The sequence below is a fragment of the Mesoplodon mirus genome (genome assembly GCF_964341445.2).
Source record: "Mesoplodon mirus genome assembly, chromosome: 5".
In the NCBI taxonomy this organism is placed as follows: Eukaryota; Metazoa; Chordata; class Mammalia; order Artiodactyla; family Ziphiidae; genus Mesoplodon; species Mesoplodon mirus.
This window is the reverse complement of record NC_138980.1, coordinates 7,490,492-7,511,876: the sequence shown is the minus strand read 5'-3', so window position 1 is coordinate 7,511,876 and position 21,385 is coordinate 7,490,492. Positions and strand designations below refer to the sequence as shown.

Here is a 21,385-nt window from a genome sequence, read left to right as displayed (position 1 = left end):
TAACCTATATGGGAAAAGAATCTAAAAAAGAATGAATATATGTGTATGTATAACTGAATCACTATGCTGTACACCTGAAACTAACACAACACTGTAAATCAACTATACTCCAATAAAATTTTTAAAAATTGCTTCCTTTATTTTCAAATGTAAAAATAGCACCCATTTGATATTAGGCGTCTCTGTGAAGAATAATATCATTATCTTCCCAAATGACCTTTACTTCAATTGGGTCAAAGGAACACAGACAACCAAGCAAAACAACAAAGACAGTTCTGGGATGAAAATTGTGTCAGAACAAGCAATACAGCTTTGTTATTAAGGATTGAATATAAGAAATAAAATATTTGGAATCAACTCTACTCAAGAGAGATTCACTGAGGTAACTATCAGCAGATTTTAGAAATGAAGCAACTAAAATTGTCTAGCCCTCAAGACTTAGCTTGGAATAAAGTGACGATCCATCTCTGTCTAATATCAATACACCAGAAAATTTATAAAGCCATGTTATGCAAAGTACAAACTACTACACTAGACTATATTTCTATGTTCCAGCAATTTATACTGTATAACCTCATGTAACTGGAGTCCCAAATCGAAGGCATTTCAGAGTGCTTATGCAAAGCTGACTTGAGATCCGGCTCTTACTTACTTTAGATCTCAGCCTGGAGGTCGCCTCTTCGTTTTCTCCAAATCCCCAAATCAAGCTAGAAACCTCCATTCCACAGCAGCCTACGCATATTGTTACTATACAGAATTTCTTGCAGTTTTGTAATGGGTTATAATAACATACTTATCCATCTCCCATCTTAGACAAAAAGGCTTGAAGTTAGGGACAGCCTCAATCATGTCCCTTTCCTCAGTATTTAGCTCAGGGTTGAGTTTGGCAGTGTAGCAAAGAAAACAGAAAGTTAGTTGGGATGTGGGATTGGGAATAGAGTTTTGTATAGTAATCAGCTAGATAGATGTTCAAACCCAGCTTTGCCTGCCAATCAATAGATAATACTATATGCCAGGTTCTTTGCAGTCATAGGGAGAAGATGATGAATAAGAACATTATACTCTCTCCTTTTCCAGTCTAGCTTTAAGACCCCTGGAAAGTTATTTCTATTTGAGACTGATTCTTCATTCACGAAACAGGAATAAAAAAACAGTATCTACCTCATACTTTGGTTGTTAGGATTTCTGGAGTAATACGAGAAATCACTACAGTGCCCCCCCCCCCCACACACACATACACACCATCAAATAAATGGTAACTTATTACTTTTGAAACTGTGAGCCTGAAATTTTGTGTAACTGGCAAAAGCAGTTTAATCTATTATAAAGCAAGCAAACAAACAAATCTCCTAAAAGACACACTGCTGACAGAACTTAGAGTAGGTTCTTTGAATGTCTGGAAAATTATATGGTTCTTGAGTCTTCTAATTAAAAAATATGCTTGTGCTGATCCATTTGCTCCCTTGACCTTCCTTTGTGAGCAGAGGTCTTTTCCATTTGCATTTTAGCTAATAGAGATTGAGGTGTAATGAGTGACTGTTAAAAGTGTACATTATAAAGGAAAAATCATGAGCTTTGATATTAAGCTCTGTCACAGGCTGCTCAGTAGTTACAAAACCCCTTAGTGTCCTCAGCAGTAAAACGAGGACAATATCAGTACCTGCCTCACCTGGCTGTTGGCAAGAATAAACCAGATCTAGTAGGGAAGACCTTAGCATAGTCCCTGCATACAGTTAGTAGCCACTAAGTGATGAATGCCTTACCAACCACATGGAAGGCTTCATGGTTATTGTGCTTTTGCACCGCAGTGGTTAGGAGCACAGGATGGGTTCGTGGAGGCCTGGTTTCAAGCCCCAGTTCTGACAGTTTGGATTGTGTAACATTTAACAAATAGTCTCCATCTCTTTATCAATAAAATAATGAATAATAGGGATTTGGGGGAATTAAAATAGAATAATCTATGTAAAGACTTAGTGTGGTGCCTGGGGTACTGTCAAAATTAGCTCCCATTACTTCATCTATAGTGTTTTCACTAAGTGCTACTGCCATAATTTTACACCCATAAACTGCTTTTACTAATCTTCCTTCTTTTACGCCTGAATGGGATATCCAAAAGAAATCCACAAGTTCAAATCAAAAGCAATAGTAAAAAAAAAAAATATATATATATATATATATATATACATATACATATACATATACATATACATATACATATATATATATATATATATATATATATATATATATATATATTTTAACAGTGAGGCCTTCGGACTTGACCAACAAATCTATCAATGCTTCCTAATTCCTATTCCCTTCCCTCTGCTTTAGTTTCTCCACAGCACTGTTTATTGGCTGCATTCTCCAATTGAATGTAAGCTTCATGGAGCAGGGATTTTGCTTCGCTCGCTGTTGTAACCTTATCATTCTCAATAGTGCTTGGCATGTAGTAAAACCTTAGCAAGCGTTTCAGGAAAGTGAATCAATTAAGTGAGCCCCATCCCAGCCCTAAAAACCGCCTTCTATTTGCCTCTGATGAAGGGAACCAAGAGGGGCAAGGGGCGTGAGAGCATCTTCTGTCCCCCAGATCCTTTCCCCGTACGCACCAGAAGGGTCATTGAATCGTTTCAGGGGCGCCTTAGAAAAGGACATGCTGACGACCAGATGCACAAAACCGAAGGTTTCTAGGGTGCTCCTCGGCAACTTCCCGCGGCTTGCTAGGCCCTATTCGCTTCAAATTCAAAACTCCCCGCTTATTCCCCACCCACCCAACTTTAACCAATCGGAAAGCCAAAGTCTTGGGCACACCAATCCAGGACGGGAACATCCATAGAGCATGCGTACTCGGTTCTAGCAGCGTCCAATTAGGTGACCCGTTTAGGTTAGCATCCAGTAGGAGACTATTACTGTCGCCTCTCGCCCCTCCCCCTCCCCACGGGCCCAACCCCTACTGGCGTTACTCAATTTTAATGACGCACCAGCAGCATTTGCGCAAGCGCAGTCCACATCAAAGACTTTTCAGTCGCTTTTGACGTCATATTGGTGGCAATGTAATGAATTCTGACTTTACTGGTTCCAGCCCTCCCCCATCGTTCCTTGGATGTAAACTTTTCCGGATTTCAGTTCGTTAAACCTGGGTCCTGCCAGCGTCCTAAATGGCCCCTGAAAGGGAAAAACGAACACGAGCGGAGACTTCAGGTTACATTCCTGCGCATGTGCAGTGACCCGAGCGGAGAAGCCGGGGCGTGGCTCGAACGCGGAGATTCCGTGAGTGCGCTCAGTTCGCTCGGTGCCACCGGGGCCGGGAGGCGACTGGAGTATGTCAGCCCCGTTTGAGGAGCGCAGTGGGGTGGTTCCGTGCGCAACACCGTGGGGCCAGTGGTACCAGACCTTGGAGGAGGTGTTCATTGAAGTTCAGGTGCCGCCAGGCACTCGCGCCCAGGATATTCAGTGCGGCCTGCAGAGCCGGCATGTGGCGCTGGCCGTGGGGGGCCGCGAGATACTCAAGGTAGCGGCAGGCTGGGGCTTGTGCTCAGTTTCTTCCCGGCCCCCTCAAATCTCTGAGTGCTTAGAGTTGATAGTTTCCTTGGAAAGACTGGTCTGCGGAGGCCCCACCCTCAGGGCCAGTCCTGAGTTGAGGTGGGAATTTGAGTACGCCACTTTTCCTGGCTTTGTTTCTAAGCCAAATGAAGCTGTTTCTTTTGTTCCTCTGCGGGTCTTCAGCCGAGAACTGCTTAACTAGATCGTTGAAGGAACAAATACTTATGGTACCTATACTTTCTTCTAGGCACTGATCTCGGTGCTAGTAGGACAGCGGTGAACGAGCCAGATAATGTTCCCGCACTCAAGAGAGGTTATGCTCTTGTAGGGAGTCATAATTAAACTAATAAATATTTAGGCAGTTATAGGAAAATAAAGATGAAAATAAAGGATAAAGATGTCAGGATGAGGATTCGAAGGTGATGTCAGGTGATTTATTTTCTCATCTGAAATTAGAAAAATTCTGCTCGTTTGTGGAGTGGTTAAGCAGTGTCAAGAAGTTGTGAAGAAAATAAATATCCCTTTTATTCTCATCAGTACCCTTTGGATCTGGTACCCATTTTTTCCTTGTTAAAATGTATAGTTAAATTCAGTTAAGTTGAGGTTAGATTTCTTTCTCAGATTAGATGCCCAAGATATTTGATGGCAGTGTTGTGTAATGGTCAAGGGATACTACTTGGCTTTGTCATTTTTCCAGTTTTGTAACCTTGGGCAAGAGATTATTCATTGTTTAAGCCTTCATCCACAAAGTGGGGTAATTATAGTACCTTTCTCAGGATTGTTTTGAGCATAGCATGGTGAGCGAAGAGCTTGGAGTAAGTAGTGACTGGTATGTAATAAGCTCACACTACGTGTTAGTTATTATTATTTTATATGAAAGCGTTTTGAGTGCCTCAGAGAAAAGGAAGGTCCATGTGAAAGACGTTGATTTATGTCAGCTTGGATCTTGACCTTTCTGAATAGCTGTGCAATTTTGTGCGGTTTACTGAACGGTGATTTAATATTACACTTCAAATTTACTTTAGTAAATTTAGTTAATTTGCAGTAGCTTAGGGAATTTAGCAATAACTCTAACTCTAGGATTTTAGACAAGTAGGATTTTTTCCACTGGTATTGACATGAAAAGAATGTGTTTTCTTTTTTTAATGTGACGTTTTAATTTCATTTCCTACAACAAATCAAAATGGATTTTAGCAGATGCATTCTCTTTTAAACTTATATTTTGCTTCTTTCTTAAAATGAGTTTCTGAAAAATCAGTGACAACTCATCTGACCTCAGATGTACAGTATGTGCTTTAAAATTTTTTTAATGCTAAATTGCCCTACAAAGAGATTGAACCAGTTTTATTTATTTATTTATTTTATTTTTCTTAACATCTTTATTGGAGTATAATTGCTTTACAATGGTGTGTTAGCTTCTGCTTTATAACAAAGTGAATCAACTACACATATACGTATATCCCCATATCTCCTCCCTCTTGTGGCTCCGTCCCACCTTCCTTATCCCACCTCTCTAGGTGGTCACAAAGCACTGCGCTGATCTCCCTGTGCTGTGCGGCTGCTTCCCACTAGCTATCTGTTTTACATTTGGTAGTGTATATATGTCCATGCCACTCTCTCACTTCGTCCCAGCTTACCCTTCCCCCTCCCCGTGTCCTCAAGTCCATTCTCTATGTCTGTGTCTTTATTCCTGTCCTGCCCCTAGGTTCCTCAGAACCATTTTTTTTTAAGATTCCATATATATGTGTTAGCATACAGTATTTGTTTTTCTCTTTCTGCCTTACTTCACTCTGTGTGGCAGACTCTAGATCCATCCATTTCACTACAAGTAACTCAATTTTGTTTCTTTTTATGGCTGAGTAATATTCCATTGTATATATGTGCCACATCTTCTTTATCCATTCGTCGATGGGCACTTAGGTTGCTTCCATGTCCTGGCTATTGTAAATAGAGTTGCAATGAACACTGTGGTACATGACTCTTTTTGAATTACAGTTTTCTCCGGGTATATGCCCAGTATTGGGACTGCTGGGTTGTATGGTAGTTCTGTTTTTAGTTTTTTAAAAGTTTATTTTAAAAGACATAATTTCTTCTTAATATCCACAGGAGGGCTCTTGTAGTTTATTATAGTTGGTAAAGTTAAAGCATTTCAGATATTAACTTCACATTTGGCCAATCAGTGATCAGTAGTATTTCTTCATCTTCTAAAAATTAAGGAGCCCTGATATTTCTGTAGAGAGCCCTGTGTTCTTTGTCGTAGTATATATTCTGTAGTGTAAACTAGGTTCTGTTTCACTTGCTAGGAGGGAACTTAGGGTTGAGCACCTATCAGTGTGTTGAAATGGTATAAAATTTGATCTCCCTACTCTAAACAAATTAATTATATGTGGATTAGATGGGAAGTAAGGTAAGTCTTAAATCATGAAAACTTTATGAAAATTAATGGAATTTCTTTATTTTTAGTACTCATATGTTTATTTTTCAGGGCAAACTCTTTGATTCTACAATAGCTGATGAGGGAACGTGGACTCTGGGTAAGGGTAATCTATTATATTTCTTAGAATCTTTTTAAAAATTAATTTTGTCTTGGAAATTAGTATGTTTCTCCCTGCTGTAGATTTGCAGCTTTGGAAGATACAGTAATGTATTGAAAACAATTGTATGTCAAGATTCCCTAATGATTTTTGAAAATACAAATTAATGATTAACTCTGATTTCTTTGTGATTTTTGTTTGTTTGTTTAGAGGATAGAAAAATGGTCCGTATTGTTCTTACAAAGACAAAGAGAGATGCGGCAAATTGTTGGACTTCTCTTCTAGAATCTGGATATGCAGCTGATCCTTGGGTGCAAGACCAAATGCAGAGAAAACTTACATTAGAGAGATTCCAGAAAGAAGTAAGTCAGATGAATGTATGAATATGTATAGTTAAACATCTTAAACTCATAGAATAATTATTATTTGAAATTAAAACTCAAATGTGGTTTTAAAAAATTACTAAAATTCTTCAAAGAAATTTTTTAAGTTAAATGGTTAGAAAAATGACTGGCCTTTCTATATATGGATTTGCATGCCTCAACTAAGACGTCCTCATGCTACAACTAAGAGCCTGTGTGCCGCAACTAAACATGCCGCAACAAAGATGCCGAGTGCTGCAACTAAGACCCAGTGCAGCCAAAAAAAAAAAAAAAAAGTCTTTGGTCTCTTTCCCTACTAGTACATACAGATAAAATTCATTACTTTTAACTGCTTTAGAGTGTTCCCTAGTTTGAGTGTATCGTTATTATTTAGCTGTTTCCTCTTTGATGAGATTTAGATTTTTCTGTTTGTGTCTATTTCAAACAGTTTGTACTTTCATCTCTGAAAATATTCAAATTCTCCTTTAAGATAGATATATGGGAGAATTATTACTCGATCAAACCACTGTTAAAGTTTTGATGGATAATTTCCATCTATATGATGATTCCCAAATGTATGTCTCTGGCCTGGACTTTTCTCCTGAATGTTGGACTTGCATATCCAGCTGCCTATTTAACATCTTCACTTTTCTGTCTAATAGACATGTCAAACTCAACATGTCCAATGTGAACTCCCTAATTTCCCTCCCACATTTGTCCTACCTATGGCCTTCTCATCTCATGTGATGGAAACTGGTTGTTCAGATCAAAAAAATCTGGGGAGTCATCCTCCATTCCTCTCTGTCTCACACCCTATCCAATTGTCAGGAAACCTTACTGGCATGGCCTTCTAGATATATTAGGATTTGACCACTCATCACCACCAACTCTACTACCACTCTCACCTGGACCACCTCTAACGTCTTGCCTGGGTTACTCTAATGACCTTTTAATTGTTCTCTTTACCTCTACCCTTGCCAAGCTACCGTCTTCTGAAAATAGCAGTTAGAGCAGTCCTTTTAAAATGCATGTCAGATTATATCACTTCTCAGAACTCTTTCACTCAAGTAGAAGACAAAGTCTTTTACAAGGCCCTGGTCCTTGATCTGGTCCTCCATGGTGTCTCTGACCCTCCTCTCCTACTGCTGCCCCCCTCATTCATTCTGCTCTAGCCATGCTGGCCTTTTTGCTGTTCATTAAACATGCCTGGCCTTTTGACTGCAATGGTCTTCTCCCAAAGCTTAGCTAATTTCTTTACTGTTTTCAAGTCATTTCTCAATGAAGCATACTTTGATCATTCTATTTAAATACTCTAATCTCCTCATTTTCCTTACTTGCCCTACTTTTCTTCTTTTTTTTTTTTTTCCTATACTATAGCACTTAGGAACTTCTAACACACTGGATCATGAGGTTGGCAAACTATGGCCACTGGTCAAATCCAGCCCACTGCCTGTTTTTTTTTTTTGCTGTACGCGGGCCTCTCACTGCTGTGGCCTCTCCCGTTGCGGAGCACAGGCTCCGGACACACAGGCTCCGCGGCCATGGCTCGCGGGCCCAGCCGCTCCGCGGCATGTGGGATCTTCCGGGATCGGGGCACGAACCCGTGTCCCCTGCATCGGCAGGCGGACTCTCAACCACTGCGCCACCAGGGAAGCCCCCACTGCCTGTTTTTGAAGGAAAGTTTTACTGGAACACAGCTATGCTTATTTGTTTGTGTATTGTCTTTCATATAGCCACAGCAGAATTAAGTAGTTATGACAGAGACTACATGACCTTCAAAGCCTAAAGTGTTTACTACCTGGCTCTTTACAGAAAAGCTTGCTGACCCCTGCTCTAGATAATTTAGGGTTTATTTTTTGTCTCCTCCTGTTAGAATGTAATCTCCACCAGAACATGGATCTTTGTCTATTTTTTTTTTTTTTTTTTGCGGTATGTGGGCCTCTCACTGTTGTGGCCTCTCCCGTTGCGGAGCACAGGCTCTGGACACGCAGGCTCAACGGCCATGGCTCATGGGCCAAGCCGCTCCGCGGCATGTGGGATCCTCCCAGACCGGGGCACGAACCCGTGTCCCCTGCATCGGCAGGCGGACTCTCAACCACTGCGCCACCAGGGAAGCCCTGTCTATTTTTTTCATTCTTAAATTCCACATGCCTCTCATGGTGTCTTCTAAACAGTAGGAACTCAATAGATGTTTGTTGAATAAATGAAATGCCTCTAAAAATACTGACGCCTGAGGTAGTACTTACTTACTCCATAAGATTGTTGTGAGGACTGAGTATTTTAAAATATATATAGCTCTTAGAACCCTGCCTGGCATGTAATAAGCTCTCAAAAAATGCTAGTTATTAAAAATCTGTTTATACACTGATGGTAAAGTATATGTTTGCCCATACACTTGTCAATATTGTAATATGCATATTGATCTTCTAAATATTTGTAAATATGAAAGTTTAAAAAGTACCTCATAGTTTTAGGTTCCACTTTGGTGATTACAGTGAGGTTTGATATCTTTTCACATGTTTATTGTCCATTTAGATTTCCTTTTTTGTCAATTGCTGGTTTATATCTTTTTACCATTTTCCTTTTGGGTTACTTATATTTTTCCTTATAAGTTTTATAATGTTTTTTTTCCATGTTTTTCAGAATCCTGGTTTTGACTTCAGTGGAGCAGAAATCTCAGGAAACTACACTAAAGGTGGACCCGATTTCTCAAATCTTGAGAAATAATTGCCATCTTCTTGCTGCATTTTGTGGATTCTAGCAGATGTTGCCAACTTAATGAAAGGAACAGATTATGTGGTGGAAGAAAAATGTGAATGTCTGCAGTTAACAGATTGCAAAATATATTTAAATATGGTTCTAAAAATTGCATTCAAATATGAGTTACATAGGAAACATCTTAAATACTGTTCGAACTATTCTGTTGATATACGGTAACTTTTTTTTGGACTTGTTTTTGCTCAGCATGAAGTTTTATATGCTGCATTTTACTAATTTCATATTTAACCTGTATTTTTAATACAAAAGTCTGTAGGGTATAGACCATGTGAAATGACAGGGTGCCATCAGGGAAAATTAAGTTTTTCTTTCAATAAGTGTGATGCAGGAATAATGTTCAATAAACTTTTCTAAATAGGAATTGTGTACCCCTTTGTCTAAGTGTACCAGTTCATACAAGGAAATTGTATTACTGGAAAAAATTTTCAGAAAGGAAAAAACAATCCACAGATATATTCTAAGTTAATTTTAAGAGTTACTGAAAATTTCTGAATTAGTATATTATTTCTTGAGAGATGCCTTTAAATCAAGAAATTGAAAAATAATTAAAAACCTATCAATAAGAATAGATTAGTGCAAAAGAGAATTGGTGAAGTGAATATGGTTATTGGGTGAATCCTTTGTTAGTGACAAAAACAAATTATAGTCAATGGTTATAAGTCAGTGACATCATTTTGATCTCCAGTGATCCAGACATATAGGTAAGAATTATCTTGAAGTTTTACTTCATCCTTTTTATGTCCTTTCTAATTTTAAATATTTTAAAGAGTCTTAAATGTATTGAAAAGTTACAAGTACCCAGAATTGTTTTCTTCCTGACTCTTCAGGTGTGTGTTTAAGTTGATAACTTGATTCCCCATCACCTCTGAGTACCTTAGTGTGTATTTCCTTCGAAGGACACGCTGCTACATAGCTACAATACAGTCATTAAAATCAGGAAAGTAGCATTGACACATTATGACCACCTAATCCTTGGACCTTCATTCCATTCAAGTTTACTTATTGTCCCAATAACGTTCTTTCTAGCAAAAGGGTCCAGTCAGAATCATGCCTTGCCTTTATTTTATTTTTTTTGCTGTGCCACATGGCTCGTGGGATCTTAGTTCCCTGACCAGGGATTGAACTTGGGCCGCCGTCAGTGAAAATGTGCTAGGTCCTAACCACTGGACCGCTAGGGAATTCCCCATGCCTTGCCTTTAATATCAGGGTCTTTAGTCTGCTTCAAACTGGAACAAGTCTTCATTTTAACCTTGACTTTTACAGCCTTGGCTATTTTTAAGATTACAGGCTAGTTTTGTACACCTCTGTCGTTGTGAATTTTGTTTGATATTTCTTCATGATTAGAATCAGGTTATGAATCTTTGACAGGACTGTTGCAGGAGTGATGCTGTGTTCTTTCTGTATCCTAAGTTATTAATTTCAATTTGTCCTTTTTCTGATAGTGTTTACTGTTGGCCTACCATATGTGTGGGTTTCAAATTCTCAGATTCAACCAACCAAGGATAGAAAATAGTAAAAAAAAAAAAAAAAAAAAAAAAAAATCCAGAAACTTCCAAAAAAGCAAAACTTGAATTTGCCTTGCAACAGGCAACTAGTTACATGGCATTTATGTTGTTTACAACTATTTACATAGCATTTACATTGTATTAGGTATTATAAGTAATCTAGAGATGATTTAAAGTATTGTGGGATGGATGTGGGTAGGTTATATGCAAATACTATGTCATATTATTGAGCATCTGGATTTTGGTGTCCGAGGGGGATGCTGGAACCAATACCCTGTGGATACTGAGGGACGACTGTACTTAGATCACTGATTAAGTGGTGTCTGTCAGTCTTCTCCACTATAAAGCTATTCTTTTCATGTTTATGGTTAAGTATTTTGTGTGATGTAGTTTCAAAGTACCACCTTGTTTCTCATCAAACTTTAAATTTATCTATATATACTCATGATTTCCACTTTATTCATTGGGTTAAAATCCATTATTCCCATTACTTTGATCCTCAAAATCTTTTCTGGATTCGGCCAGTGGAAGGTCAATTGTAGGTGGCTTCTATGCCCTTTTGACATGTCCCCATCATTATTTAAGCAATTTCTTATTCTCTGGCATAAGATATACCAGACTTATTATTGCTTTCCCTACCCTAGCACAGGAATCAGCCATTTTTCCCAGGAGCCCTGGTTCTCTAGTGAAGAATGGTGTTTAGAAGCCAGGTTCTATGTGTTAGTGAGTAGTTGCTGTTGGTGTGTGTTTATTATGCATATATTTACATCTATATATTTATGTATATATTGAAAACCATGAGTTCACACTTACTTTCATTTCTGATCCCATGGGGTTCATTTTTGCTCTCTCCCTTTGTATAAAGCTCCTTTCGACAGTGAGATACCTGATCCCTATTATCCTTAATATATTTGGTTCACTATTCTAGGTCATCTTCCCATGCGAATACCTTTCTCACTCTGCTCAGGCTCCAAAACCCTATGCCAAGCAGAGATAACCCGCCTCACCTACTTGGATCCTAATGCCACACTCTGGGCCACTGCAGCCCAACCACACCCTTTGGCAAGATACCTATGATGTTCATTTTACCCAATAACTTTAGGAATGAGTTGTTGGAGAAGAGGCTTTTTTCTTTTAATTGGCTTATCTATGTGACATTAAAATTTTTTAATATTTTGAATAAACATACAGTAAAATCAACTTTTTTTGTTTGTAGTTTTGTGAATTTTAACTTATGTAAAGATATGTGTAAACACCTCCAAAATCAGGAAATTGACCGGTTCAGTCAGCCCAAAAACTCCTTCATGCTTTCTCTTTATAGTCACACCCTACTCCTAGCCTCAAACCCTGGAGTCCACTGATTTAGTCTCTGCCTCAGTATTTATTTTTCAAGATCTTCATTTAAATAGAATCATATATAATCTTTTTAAAAACATAGCTTTGAGATAATTCACATACCATATATTTTACTCATTTAAAGTGTATAATTCAGTGGTTTTTAGGATAGTCACATTAAGTTCAACCATCACCATCGTCAACTTTAATTTTCATCACCTCAGAAAAAAAACCCCACCAAATCCCTACTTTTTAATTATCACCCCACCCAGCCACCCACACCCAACCCCCTGAAGCAACCAATAATTTACTTTCCATTGAGTAGATTTCTCTGTTCTGGATATTTCATGTACCTGGAATCATAGTGTGGTCTTTTGTTTCTGGTTTCTTTGACTTAGCATAATGTTTTATAAGTTCATCCATGTTCTAGTATGTGTCAGTGCTTCATTCTTTCTGGCTGGCTAAATAATACTCCATTTATGACTACCACATATTTATCCATTTGCCAGTTGATGGACATCTGGGAAGTTTCCACCTTTTGGCTACTGTGAATAATTCTGCTATAAACATTCAAGTACAAATTTTTGTGTGCATCTGTATTTTCATTTCTTACCTAGGAGTGGAATTTCAAGTTTTATGGAAACTGTTTAATCATTTGAGGAACTGCTAGATTGTTTTGCAAAGTGGCTACACCATTTTACATTCTCACCAGCAGTATATGAGAGTTCCAGTTTCTCCACATCTTTGCTAACAGGTGTTATGTGACCTTTTGATCCTAGCTATCCTAGTGAATATGGAATTGTATCACATTGTGGGTTTTTTGTTTTTTTTGTTTTTTGGGTTTTTTTTGTGGTATGCGGGCCTCTCATTGTTGTGGCCTCTCCCACTGCGGAGCACAGGCTCCGGACAAGCAGGCTCAGTGGCCGTGGCTCATGGGCCCAGCCGCTCCGCGGCATGTGGGATCCTCCCGGACCGGGGCACGAACCTGTGTCCCTTGCATCGGCAGGCGGACTCTCAACCACTGCGCCACCAGGGAAGCCCAGGAACCTTCTTTTATAAAAGTTTTTCTTTCACCAGTAATTCTGTACAGTGTCTACTTTATATTTTGTTAGTTTAAACATCAACAGTTCAAAGTCATATATTGTTTCAGTTCCAATAATAATAATTAACAAGTGATCTAAGCAGATTAACAACCACCTGCTGGAATACTGTTTAATTAGATAATAGGGTTGCACAGAACTTCAGGTGGGCTGAATCTGAGGGTGAATTTGTATTATGGATAGCCATAGTAGTGATGAATCTAAATAATAAAAGCGACCAACAGTGTATAAACACCGACTTTTTAATGCATATTAAGCATATTTAATTGTCATCATCCTGTGTCTATCTTTAAAAAACCATTAGAAAGGAAAGTGTCAATTAGGTAATAGCCAAAATCTTATATTTTGTTTCTCCTGCCATGCATCTTTTGTGCTAAATTTAAATACAGTGAGTGAAGACAAGCTTTTTATCGTGGTTCTATTATCACAGTGCCAAAATAGTTAATTAAATTAGAAGAGAAACAAATAGATAACCACCCAGCAAAGGAATGCATTTCAGTAACTTTATTGAAAGGTATATCCCTTAGTACCAAAACATAACAGTAGTTGGTTAGGTTACCTCTGCCAACTCAAAATTAACACTGATGTATTCAAAATATTGAAATTTATCAGTCTTTTGGGAAAACTGGAAAGTTATCCATAAAACATGGTTTACAAAAGTATAAGATACACTGTGGTTCTTTGGTTTATTTTCCAATGCATATCTCCCCATAACATGATGTCAAATTTGGGTAGAGCCATCCTGGATGGATTCAGGCTACACATTATACTAACTGTTTTTAACACTTTAACACAGTAGATCTCCTTAGGTTCATGAAATCCTGAACACTACCTCAGCAACCTTATAATTATGAAGTTACCTACTTACCTTTCTTAGTACTTTCTTTTGGCACAGTAGGGGCAATTAATGAAAGTATATTCTCTCCCTTTAAGTAAAATTCTAAATTAGAAGCAATGACAGTTTCATGAAAACAGTGCTTAGTAAAAACTTCTGGAGTGTTAAATCAGAAAGTTTTCAGAGTGGCGTTAATTTGAGTTACTACTACAATAAAAACTAATTTTCTAATTTTCTTGATGGGATTAGACTGAGGCAGTAAATTTTGTATAAAACCTTTTAAATCATGGATATAAACATCACCTGTTTTCTAGAAAAATATTAAAGATAACTTAATATGCTGAAATTAATAGGTCTGTAGTTTTGCTTTATATAAAATGCCCTCAAATTTAAATGTGATTCCCATGTAGCAATAAAGTCCACATCTCTGGATTATATATTACTTGCATTATGGGTGCCAAGAAACCATTTTCACTGCGTAGAATACTGACCCTTATTATGCCTTAAAAGTGCATTTGTGAAGTGGTGGTTTTGATGTAAACCTCATATTTAAATTTAAAGTTTAAATTTAAATTAAGTAGGTTACCATTTTTAACACCACCTAAATACAATATATTGACCCAATACAGAAAGTTGGATCAATGTTAGAAATGAAGATTCACAGTTTACCTTCCCAGGCTTGTCATTAGCATTTCACATTTATGCTGTTAGCTTTGATTTGTATGCTTCACAGGTGAATTCAAATGTGAGTAATTCCACCATAGGGTAATGTTAATTAGGCAGTTTTCCCAAATCTGAGAACACCAATGTTAATCTACTTGTGATGTTTTGAGGCTTCACAGCTTAAATCCATTATAACATTATGGAATCCACAGCTCAGGATTGTGGAGAAAGGCTTCAGAAGAGTTTTTTGTTGCTGTAAGAATCCTATTTAATAAACAAAAAAAATCAAGTTATCAGAAGTCTGCCAAACACAAATATTACTTACTACCTGTTAAAATATCTAAGATTCATAATCACGTCTTACATAGATGTGTTCTATGTTAATATTTAGTTTTGAGTAGGAAGAAATCACCAACATGAATTAAACTTAGATGGCAAGAATGTGTATCATATATTTGTGAGGAGGCTTTACATCTTCTTATGCATGTAAATACTCTCCAGTGCTCAACTACTAGAGCAATGATACACATATAGTTGAGATGTATTATGATAAAACTATACAGTTGAGACATCCCGGCAGTTTCTAGACACTCAATGTAGAGACCACCTGTCACAACTTACTTTTTAAGTACAATACCCAAGTTCATACTGATTTTGCTAATAAGCTAACAGTCTCAAATTAGTTCAATGTATGGTTCAAACTTTTGGTCCTGCTCCCTTACTCAGGCTTGTGTAACTTTAAATGAGCCAAAGCCTAAGTCTACATATAGCAAAATGATGTGAAATTGAAAAAAAAATAGTTTTAGTGCTACTTTTAAAGTTCAGGTTCTTAAGGATGCTGCTTTTTAAGCTGAAAATTTAATGAAATGGCTAACATATATATCAAAGGTTAAGAAAATTCCTTACTCTTAGGGTGTTGTACCTTGAATGTAGTAAATGCCCTCAAATACTAGCTGACTAGATCAGTGAAGTCATTTTCCCCTCTGCTAGTCCAACTCCATTTTTTTTTAAAATAATGCAGATTTAAATTCTTGAATTGCAGAAGAAAATTATAGCATCAGAAAAGTCTCTCTACATGGAGAAAAACTATGAACCAAATTTACCAATTAAGGAACCATTTCAGGAATTGTTGGAAGGTGGGTTATCCTGTAGTAACTATGCTTCAGTTGCCGTGCAGTACGCCCAGAAACAATCCATTTCAACTTCTGAACATTTGGTTTGGAACACTTGTTTGATGAATATTCAGTTAAACACTTGGATACGAGCTCTTGCCAGAAAGTCAAATCTCTGCCATTGATCTGTGCATAAATTAAAAAAATATATTCCTTAAAATAAAATTCCTACAGTATTTAATTATAGTAATAATTGCAATCTTATTAACGTGTGTTTCCTCGTCAAAAAATTTTGAGGATAAGCTACTTAAGTTTCAAATAAACACAGGACATCTCATTTTACTTTAGGAACAAGTGGTTTAGTTTCTTTTACAGCTGTCAACAGGATTTAGGCTATGACCTGGACATACCTTGGAATGTTTCTGAAGACATTCTACTCCTTCTGTTAACTCTATACACCTCTGTGCCTGGATCTCCAAGGCAATGATAGACAATGCCAACACAGATGGCTAAAAGAGATAAATTTTAAAGTAAATATTGAATATAAAAGTAGGTATATAAATAGGTTTAATCTTTATAAAATATTTACCTTTGCTTTAGAAAATATGATCCTGCAGTAGCATGCCTTAAGTTGAGCTTCTAGTCTTTCAAAGTTAAGGCTATTCTTCCTTTAAAGAGAAAATGAAATTAATTTTATATAGATAATTTTACATCAAGTCAAAAGAAATTTTTAGAAAAATAAGTCAATTTTAAAGTGAAGTTTATGCACACTTACAGAAAGTGAATTATTTGAAGTAAAGAATTTCCCTTCCTTCAGAAACATTAACTTCTTAAGGATACCATATATGAATTTTAACTGATTTGGGCCAAAAAAAAAAAGTATCATGCTACAACTCCCAAGCTTTCTTTTCATTTTAATAAATCTATTTTTGAATCTGAAGTTCCTTTTTCCTCCATACATCTGTGTTAGATGCTTACCTACTAGGTTCTATAAGTTAACTAGTCTATAAATGGAAAACATAATTAAAAAAAAAGTTGAAATGTCCATCTTAAGAATTCACAGACTTCAAGAAGCTACTTTTGACTGAAAGTCTTCTCACTTCTTCTGGAGAGTGAAGTGAAACTCAAGGAGCTTAGCTGTCATTTTACTTATTTTGATTGGAATTCTCCCAGGATATTGATTTTATGTAACATCCGGACAACATCATTCTCATTTCCAAATCTGCTTTGTTAAAAACAAAGATCACATACCTTTCATATGGCAAGTTCTCTTGAAGGAGTGAATAATAGAGTTGTAGAAACTGAAAGGCAGTAGTAGCTTTGACTTTCCAACACACCTTCTCCAACACAATCTTTTCCATTCTCATCAAGTCTGAAACCGTGAACCTATACTGGCTTATTCGGATCAAGTCAGTTGCCAATGGGACATTCCTTTCCTCTTCTATTGATTTTACAGCCAAATAGAAGCAGCTCAGTCCAACACACCCAAGGTGCTTGGGCTGTACCTAAAAAGACAGTAAGTCCATGTCTTTACCTTATTTCAGTTAAAAAAACATAAAGGATAATCTAGAACTCAACCTATCACTTCGAAAATGTCTTTGAGGTATATTTCTCAGCTGTGAAGGACTTAACAAGATCCACTGATACCTCAACTGTAGCCCCTTAACCATATGTACCCACTTGGAACCAATTTTTGAGTAAACAGACTAAGTTTCAGTGTAATGTGTGGCTTCAGCACATAACAATTCTTACTTCTTTTGGTTTGTTTAAATCAGTGCAGAATGATAAGCAATAAGCTACTAGGTCAAAGGCTTATATGAGGACTGAAATACCTTACAGCTTACGCACAAAATTTCTTTCCAGAATGTTGTGTTTTTCCAGGCTGTTTTCTTTGTAGTAACACATGTAAAATGTTTTAAAATACTATAGCACATACTGTTTACTCTGCCTGTAAAGCTCTATTCACTACCAATATTTTAAATTTATTCATGATTTTCTGAATGTCTACAAAATTTGTCAGTCAAAATTCTGTCCACTTTAAGTTCCACTCAACGGAAACTTTATGAAGCCTTTACCAGTATTTGTGCTCTCCTCTTCTTAGAACCCCTTCAGCAATACATTTATGCCTCTTTTGAGGTATAATGTAATCATTTTTCTTATTATTCCTTGTACTATATAATAGTTATCAGTGCAAACATTACTGCCACTAAAATTATAATACACTTAAGGGATATATGTATGTCATCCATCTATGTAACATTTATAGTCAAAGTTAGTGCCTGCACATGGTGTCTGAAGAGTTGTTTAATTAGGCTATTGAAAAAGTTTCTTGAACCATTCAATACACATTGTGTTCCTCCCATATGATGCATTCTGTTAGGTACTGAGGACTAAAAGATGAACTGCATTTTAACTGTCACGTTACTTCATTATCTACCAATGACCACTGGCACACAGAGAAGTCAGATGTATTTTTAACAATTAAGCTCTGAAAGCTACACAGATGTCCTGCTTATCCAATACAGGGAAATAACTATATATAAATGCTCCTTCAGAAGATACTCTCTCTCTATTATATGCAAACTTAGGCTGGAAATGACAAGCATAAGCACGACTTGGGTAAATTTAAGGCTAAAACAATTAGAACTTTATTCTATATGAATAGAGATCAAGAAATATACTCTATGACCAGATGGTTGACAGCATTAACAAAAAGGAAAAAAAAAAAAAAGAAATATAGTCTAATTCTTAACCCACAATCTAGCATTCTGCCTCTAACACATTTCTTAAAATTTAGAAACAGCAGCAAATAAATGAAAACACCCAACCTATCAAAAAAGACTTTTAAAAACAACAGCCAACTCTCCTACTGGGAGACTCTGCAATTAATTATTTGATATTAGACTATTTTTCAATGTCAGAAGGTAAGTTGAATAAATGATGCATCACTCTTAATTAAAAGGAAGGGTTTCATCAGTGCTGTAGTACACAGAATTACCATGTTTTGGCTACTTGCTGAAAACAAAAAAGGTCAAGTTATGAATACCAGCCCAAAGCTAGCAATACCACCTCCAAAACACATTGAACAAAACCACGAAATATTCAGGGTAATGTAGCTTTAGACGTACCTTCATTTTAGACAGGAATCTGTCCAGTAAATTCACAGCTAGAGAAAATGTCTCCGTGTCAAAGCCAAAGAACTGAGTTAGACTAAGGAGATCTTTTACTTCAAAGTCCCTCAGTCTTGCAGTCATTCTAAGGCCATTATCGTGTGCAGATTCAATTAGTCTCAAGCCGCAGACCTTTGGCTGACATCTCAACTCCTGTTCCAACAGGGCATTCAGCTGGTGTAGCAGTTTCTGAGAGTCAGTTGTTGTCAGTACCTCTATCATCTATATATAGAACAAAGCCCAGAAAGGAGTGAAAGAACAGCCCTTCCTGCCTTGTGTTGTGCCAGGTGCATTATAACACAAGTCTCCCCTCCCTCAATGCTATTAGTGAATCTAAGTCACTGAAAAATGCCATCTGTTATTCTCCCCCTCCGCAACCAGTTGGTCACATCCTAAATTGCTGAGTTCCTAGAGGGCAGTAGCCATGCCTTTTTAAAGAAAAAAAATGCAAATCTTCATGCCCAAACTTTGAAATTAGATGGTAGCATGTATCCTGCCATTTATTAACAATGTGAACTGTTCAAGTTAGTAAATTTTTCTTAGTCCTCAATTCCTAATCTGTAAAGTGGGTATAAGATTATTACCTATTGCATAGACACTTGTGTGGAATGAATGAGATCATCTAGGTACACAGGTACTTAGCACATACAGTAGGTGCCTAATAAACACTGGGCAAAATTAATGAGCTTACTTCTAGTCTGTAAAATGAGGCAATATCTGCCTCTTTGAATGGCTGTGAAGATTAACCAAGATGATTCAACTAAAGAGTTTAGCATAGTGCTTGGCACTCACTGCTCAGTAACTGTTAACTTTTATTGATGTTAGGAAAGGAAGCTTAAAGGGAGTTATGGGCGCACGCAGTCGGGGCGGGAGGTTAATCCAGCCTGCAAGAGGAATCTGGGAGTTTCATTAATTTAAGACAATACTGAACATCTACTATATGCCTGCTCCGGGCACGGGCTAAGCCCTGGACACACGGACGGTCCCTCCTCGCAACAACCGAAAGACAGGGAGGCAGAAAGAATCCTTAGGGTTGCGCGACGGAAAGGTGGGCAGATGGAGAACCGCAAACTTCAAGGGTCCAACTCTTTGGCCCCTGGGCTGGGACCGGGCCCATAAGATACTAAGACATCTAAGGAGGTCGCATCTGGCCCCGCCCCTCCATGCTCGTACTAGCCTGAACTTGTTGGTCGGGGAGAGTTAACCGAGGAAAAGGTCTCGAGACCTACCCCTCACCCCGCGCCCCCCAACCCTGCTCCCTACCCGCACTCCGAGGTCAACCCCGAAATCCGAGCTCACCTTGATCGCGACTGCAGCTCCTCAGCGGTAATCACCCTCCCCGGGCCTGCTCTCACCTCACCCCAAGATATTAGAACCGAGAGGCCTACGAGGCGAGAGGGCTCGCGGGCAAGACGGGAGAGGCCCGGGGAGGGTGAGCCGTCTTGGGTGGAGGTCTCTGCAGCGCCGCCGAGACGACACTGCCCTCCTCAGGGTCTGCTCGGAGCCGAAGGGGCCGCGCCTGGCCTCTTGAGTAATATATTGGAGGGCGGGGTTTTCTCGCTGCGGTGGGAGGGGCACGTGGGAGGCATTTTCGCCGCTGATTGGTGTAAGTCTTATGATGGATGGCTCCTGCTGTCCAAAGAGGGCTGGTCCGTAGAGGGAAGAAGTCCGGCCAATCAGCACACGCTTTTCACTATCCCGGAGTCGAATTCTCCGCCCCTTGAGACCACGCCCCCTGCCTCTAGTTGTCTCTCATTGGAGGATTTCCCCAAGTGTCTTCAATGAAGAGGAGGGGGAACTGAACGCTGCGCACACCAACCCAGGCCCGGTAAGGCCTCTGCTGGCGGGCGGATTGGCCAGAATATCGTTCCAGAATGTACTGGGAGTTTTCGTTCCGTTCGGTTTAGTAGAGTGCTTCTGCTCTCTCTAAAAATACAGTGTCTGATTCCACACACACACACACAAAAAGGCCTGAGTTTTCACCGCAGTTGGAGAGGTGGTGGATTTTCTATGGTGTGGTTTATTAAATTTCCAGAAGTTTCTCCGTGTGAGCTTTGGAAATCACTTGCTCCTTGCCTTGTTTTGCTTTTTTGTATAATTTTCAAAGGGTGGAGTTGGGCTACGTACATTCTTGGTCTCCTACCAATTTCCTGAATTTGATTTTTGAACAAATTAGAAATAGAAAAGTTGGTAGTTCTTCATCGGCTTAAAATAAAAGGTGTGGTTGACTCAAGAGGAATAAGTAGACAGAAATAATTGTAGTGCTTATGAATCTGAGTTCACAGATACGTGTGTGAAGCAACATTAGTCTTTTTACTTGCTGTCCGTGAACTTAATCTCTGATTGTGAACCTTTGCCTGGTAACTGGAAAAATAGTTAGCTTGAAGCCTTCCTGGACTCACTCCTTCCCTCTTTCTTTCCCTATTGTCACAAATGGGAAGGGTCTAC

The 21,385-nt window shown here is 38.3% G+C and overlaps 3 protein-coding genes across 7 annotated transcripts in view; 1 reads left to right on the top strand and 2 right to left on the bottom strand.

Moving 5' to 3' along the window:
• Nucleotides 1-2,733, bottom strand: part of HMMR (hyaluronan mediated motility receptor) — a 48,401-nt gene extending 45,668 nt beyond the window's left edge. For all 4 annotated transcript variants that reach the window (XM_082620522.1, XM_082620520.1, XM_082620521.1 and 1 more), the window contains exon 1: nucleotides 2,610-2,733. In XM_082620522.1, coding sequence (XP_082476648.1) covers nucleotides 2,610-2,655 — 46 coding nt within the window. In that variant the 5' untranslated portion in view covers nucleotides 2,656-2,733. The remainder of the gene's footprint in view (nucleotides 1-2,609) is intronic.
• Nucleotides 2,734-2,994: 261 nt separating this feature from the next.
• Nucleotides 2,995-12,653, top strand: NUDCD2 (NudC domain containing 2). Of its 2 annotated transcripts, none has more exons than XM_082620731.1 (4): nucleotides 2,995-3,270; nucleotides 6,029-6,077; nucleotides 6,288-6,439; nucleotides 9,083-12,653. In XM_082620731.1, the coding sequence occupies exons 1-4, from the start codon at nucleotides 3,217-3,219 to the stop codon at nucleotides 9,164-9,166; spliced, it is 339 nt and encodes a 112-aa protein (XP_082476857.1). In that variant the 5' UTR covers nucleotides 2,995-3,216; the 3' UTR covers nucleotides 9,167-12,653. The 2 variants fall into 2 exon arrangements, with proteins under 2 accessions (XP_082476857.1, XP_082476856.1); XM_082620730.1 differs by lacking the exon at nucleotides 2,995-3,270 and adding an exon at nucleotides 3,277-3,511 and having other exon boundaries at nucleotides 9,083-12,647.
• A 993-nt stretch (nucleotides 12,654-13,646) lies between these two features.
• CCNG1 (cyclin G1) lies at nucleotides 13,647-20,472 on the bottom strand. The gene is made up of 7 exons (XM_082623005.1): nucleotides 20,237-20,472; nucleotides 18,896-19,159; nucleotides 17,019-17,272; nucleotides 16,357-16,435; nucleotides 16,178-16,276; nucleotides 15,759-15,953; nucleotides 13,647-14,919 (listed from the first exon to the last, which is right to left on the bottom strand). The coding sequence occupies exons 2-6, from the start codon at nucleotides 19,157-19,159 to the stop codon at nucleotides 15,762-15,764; spliced, it is 888 nt and encodes a 295-aa protein (XP_082479131.1). The 5' UTR covers nucleotides 20,237-20,472; the 3' UTR covers nucleotides 13,647-14,919; nucleotides 15,759-15,761.
• Between the last annotated feature and the right edge of the window lie 913 nt (nucleotides 20,473-21,385).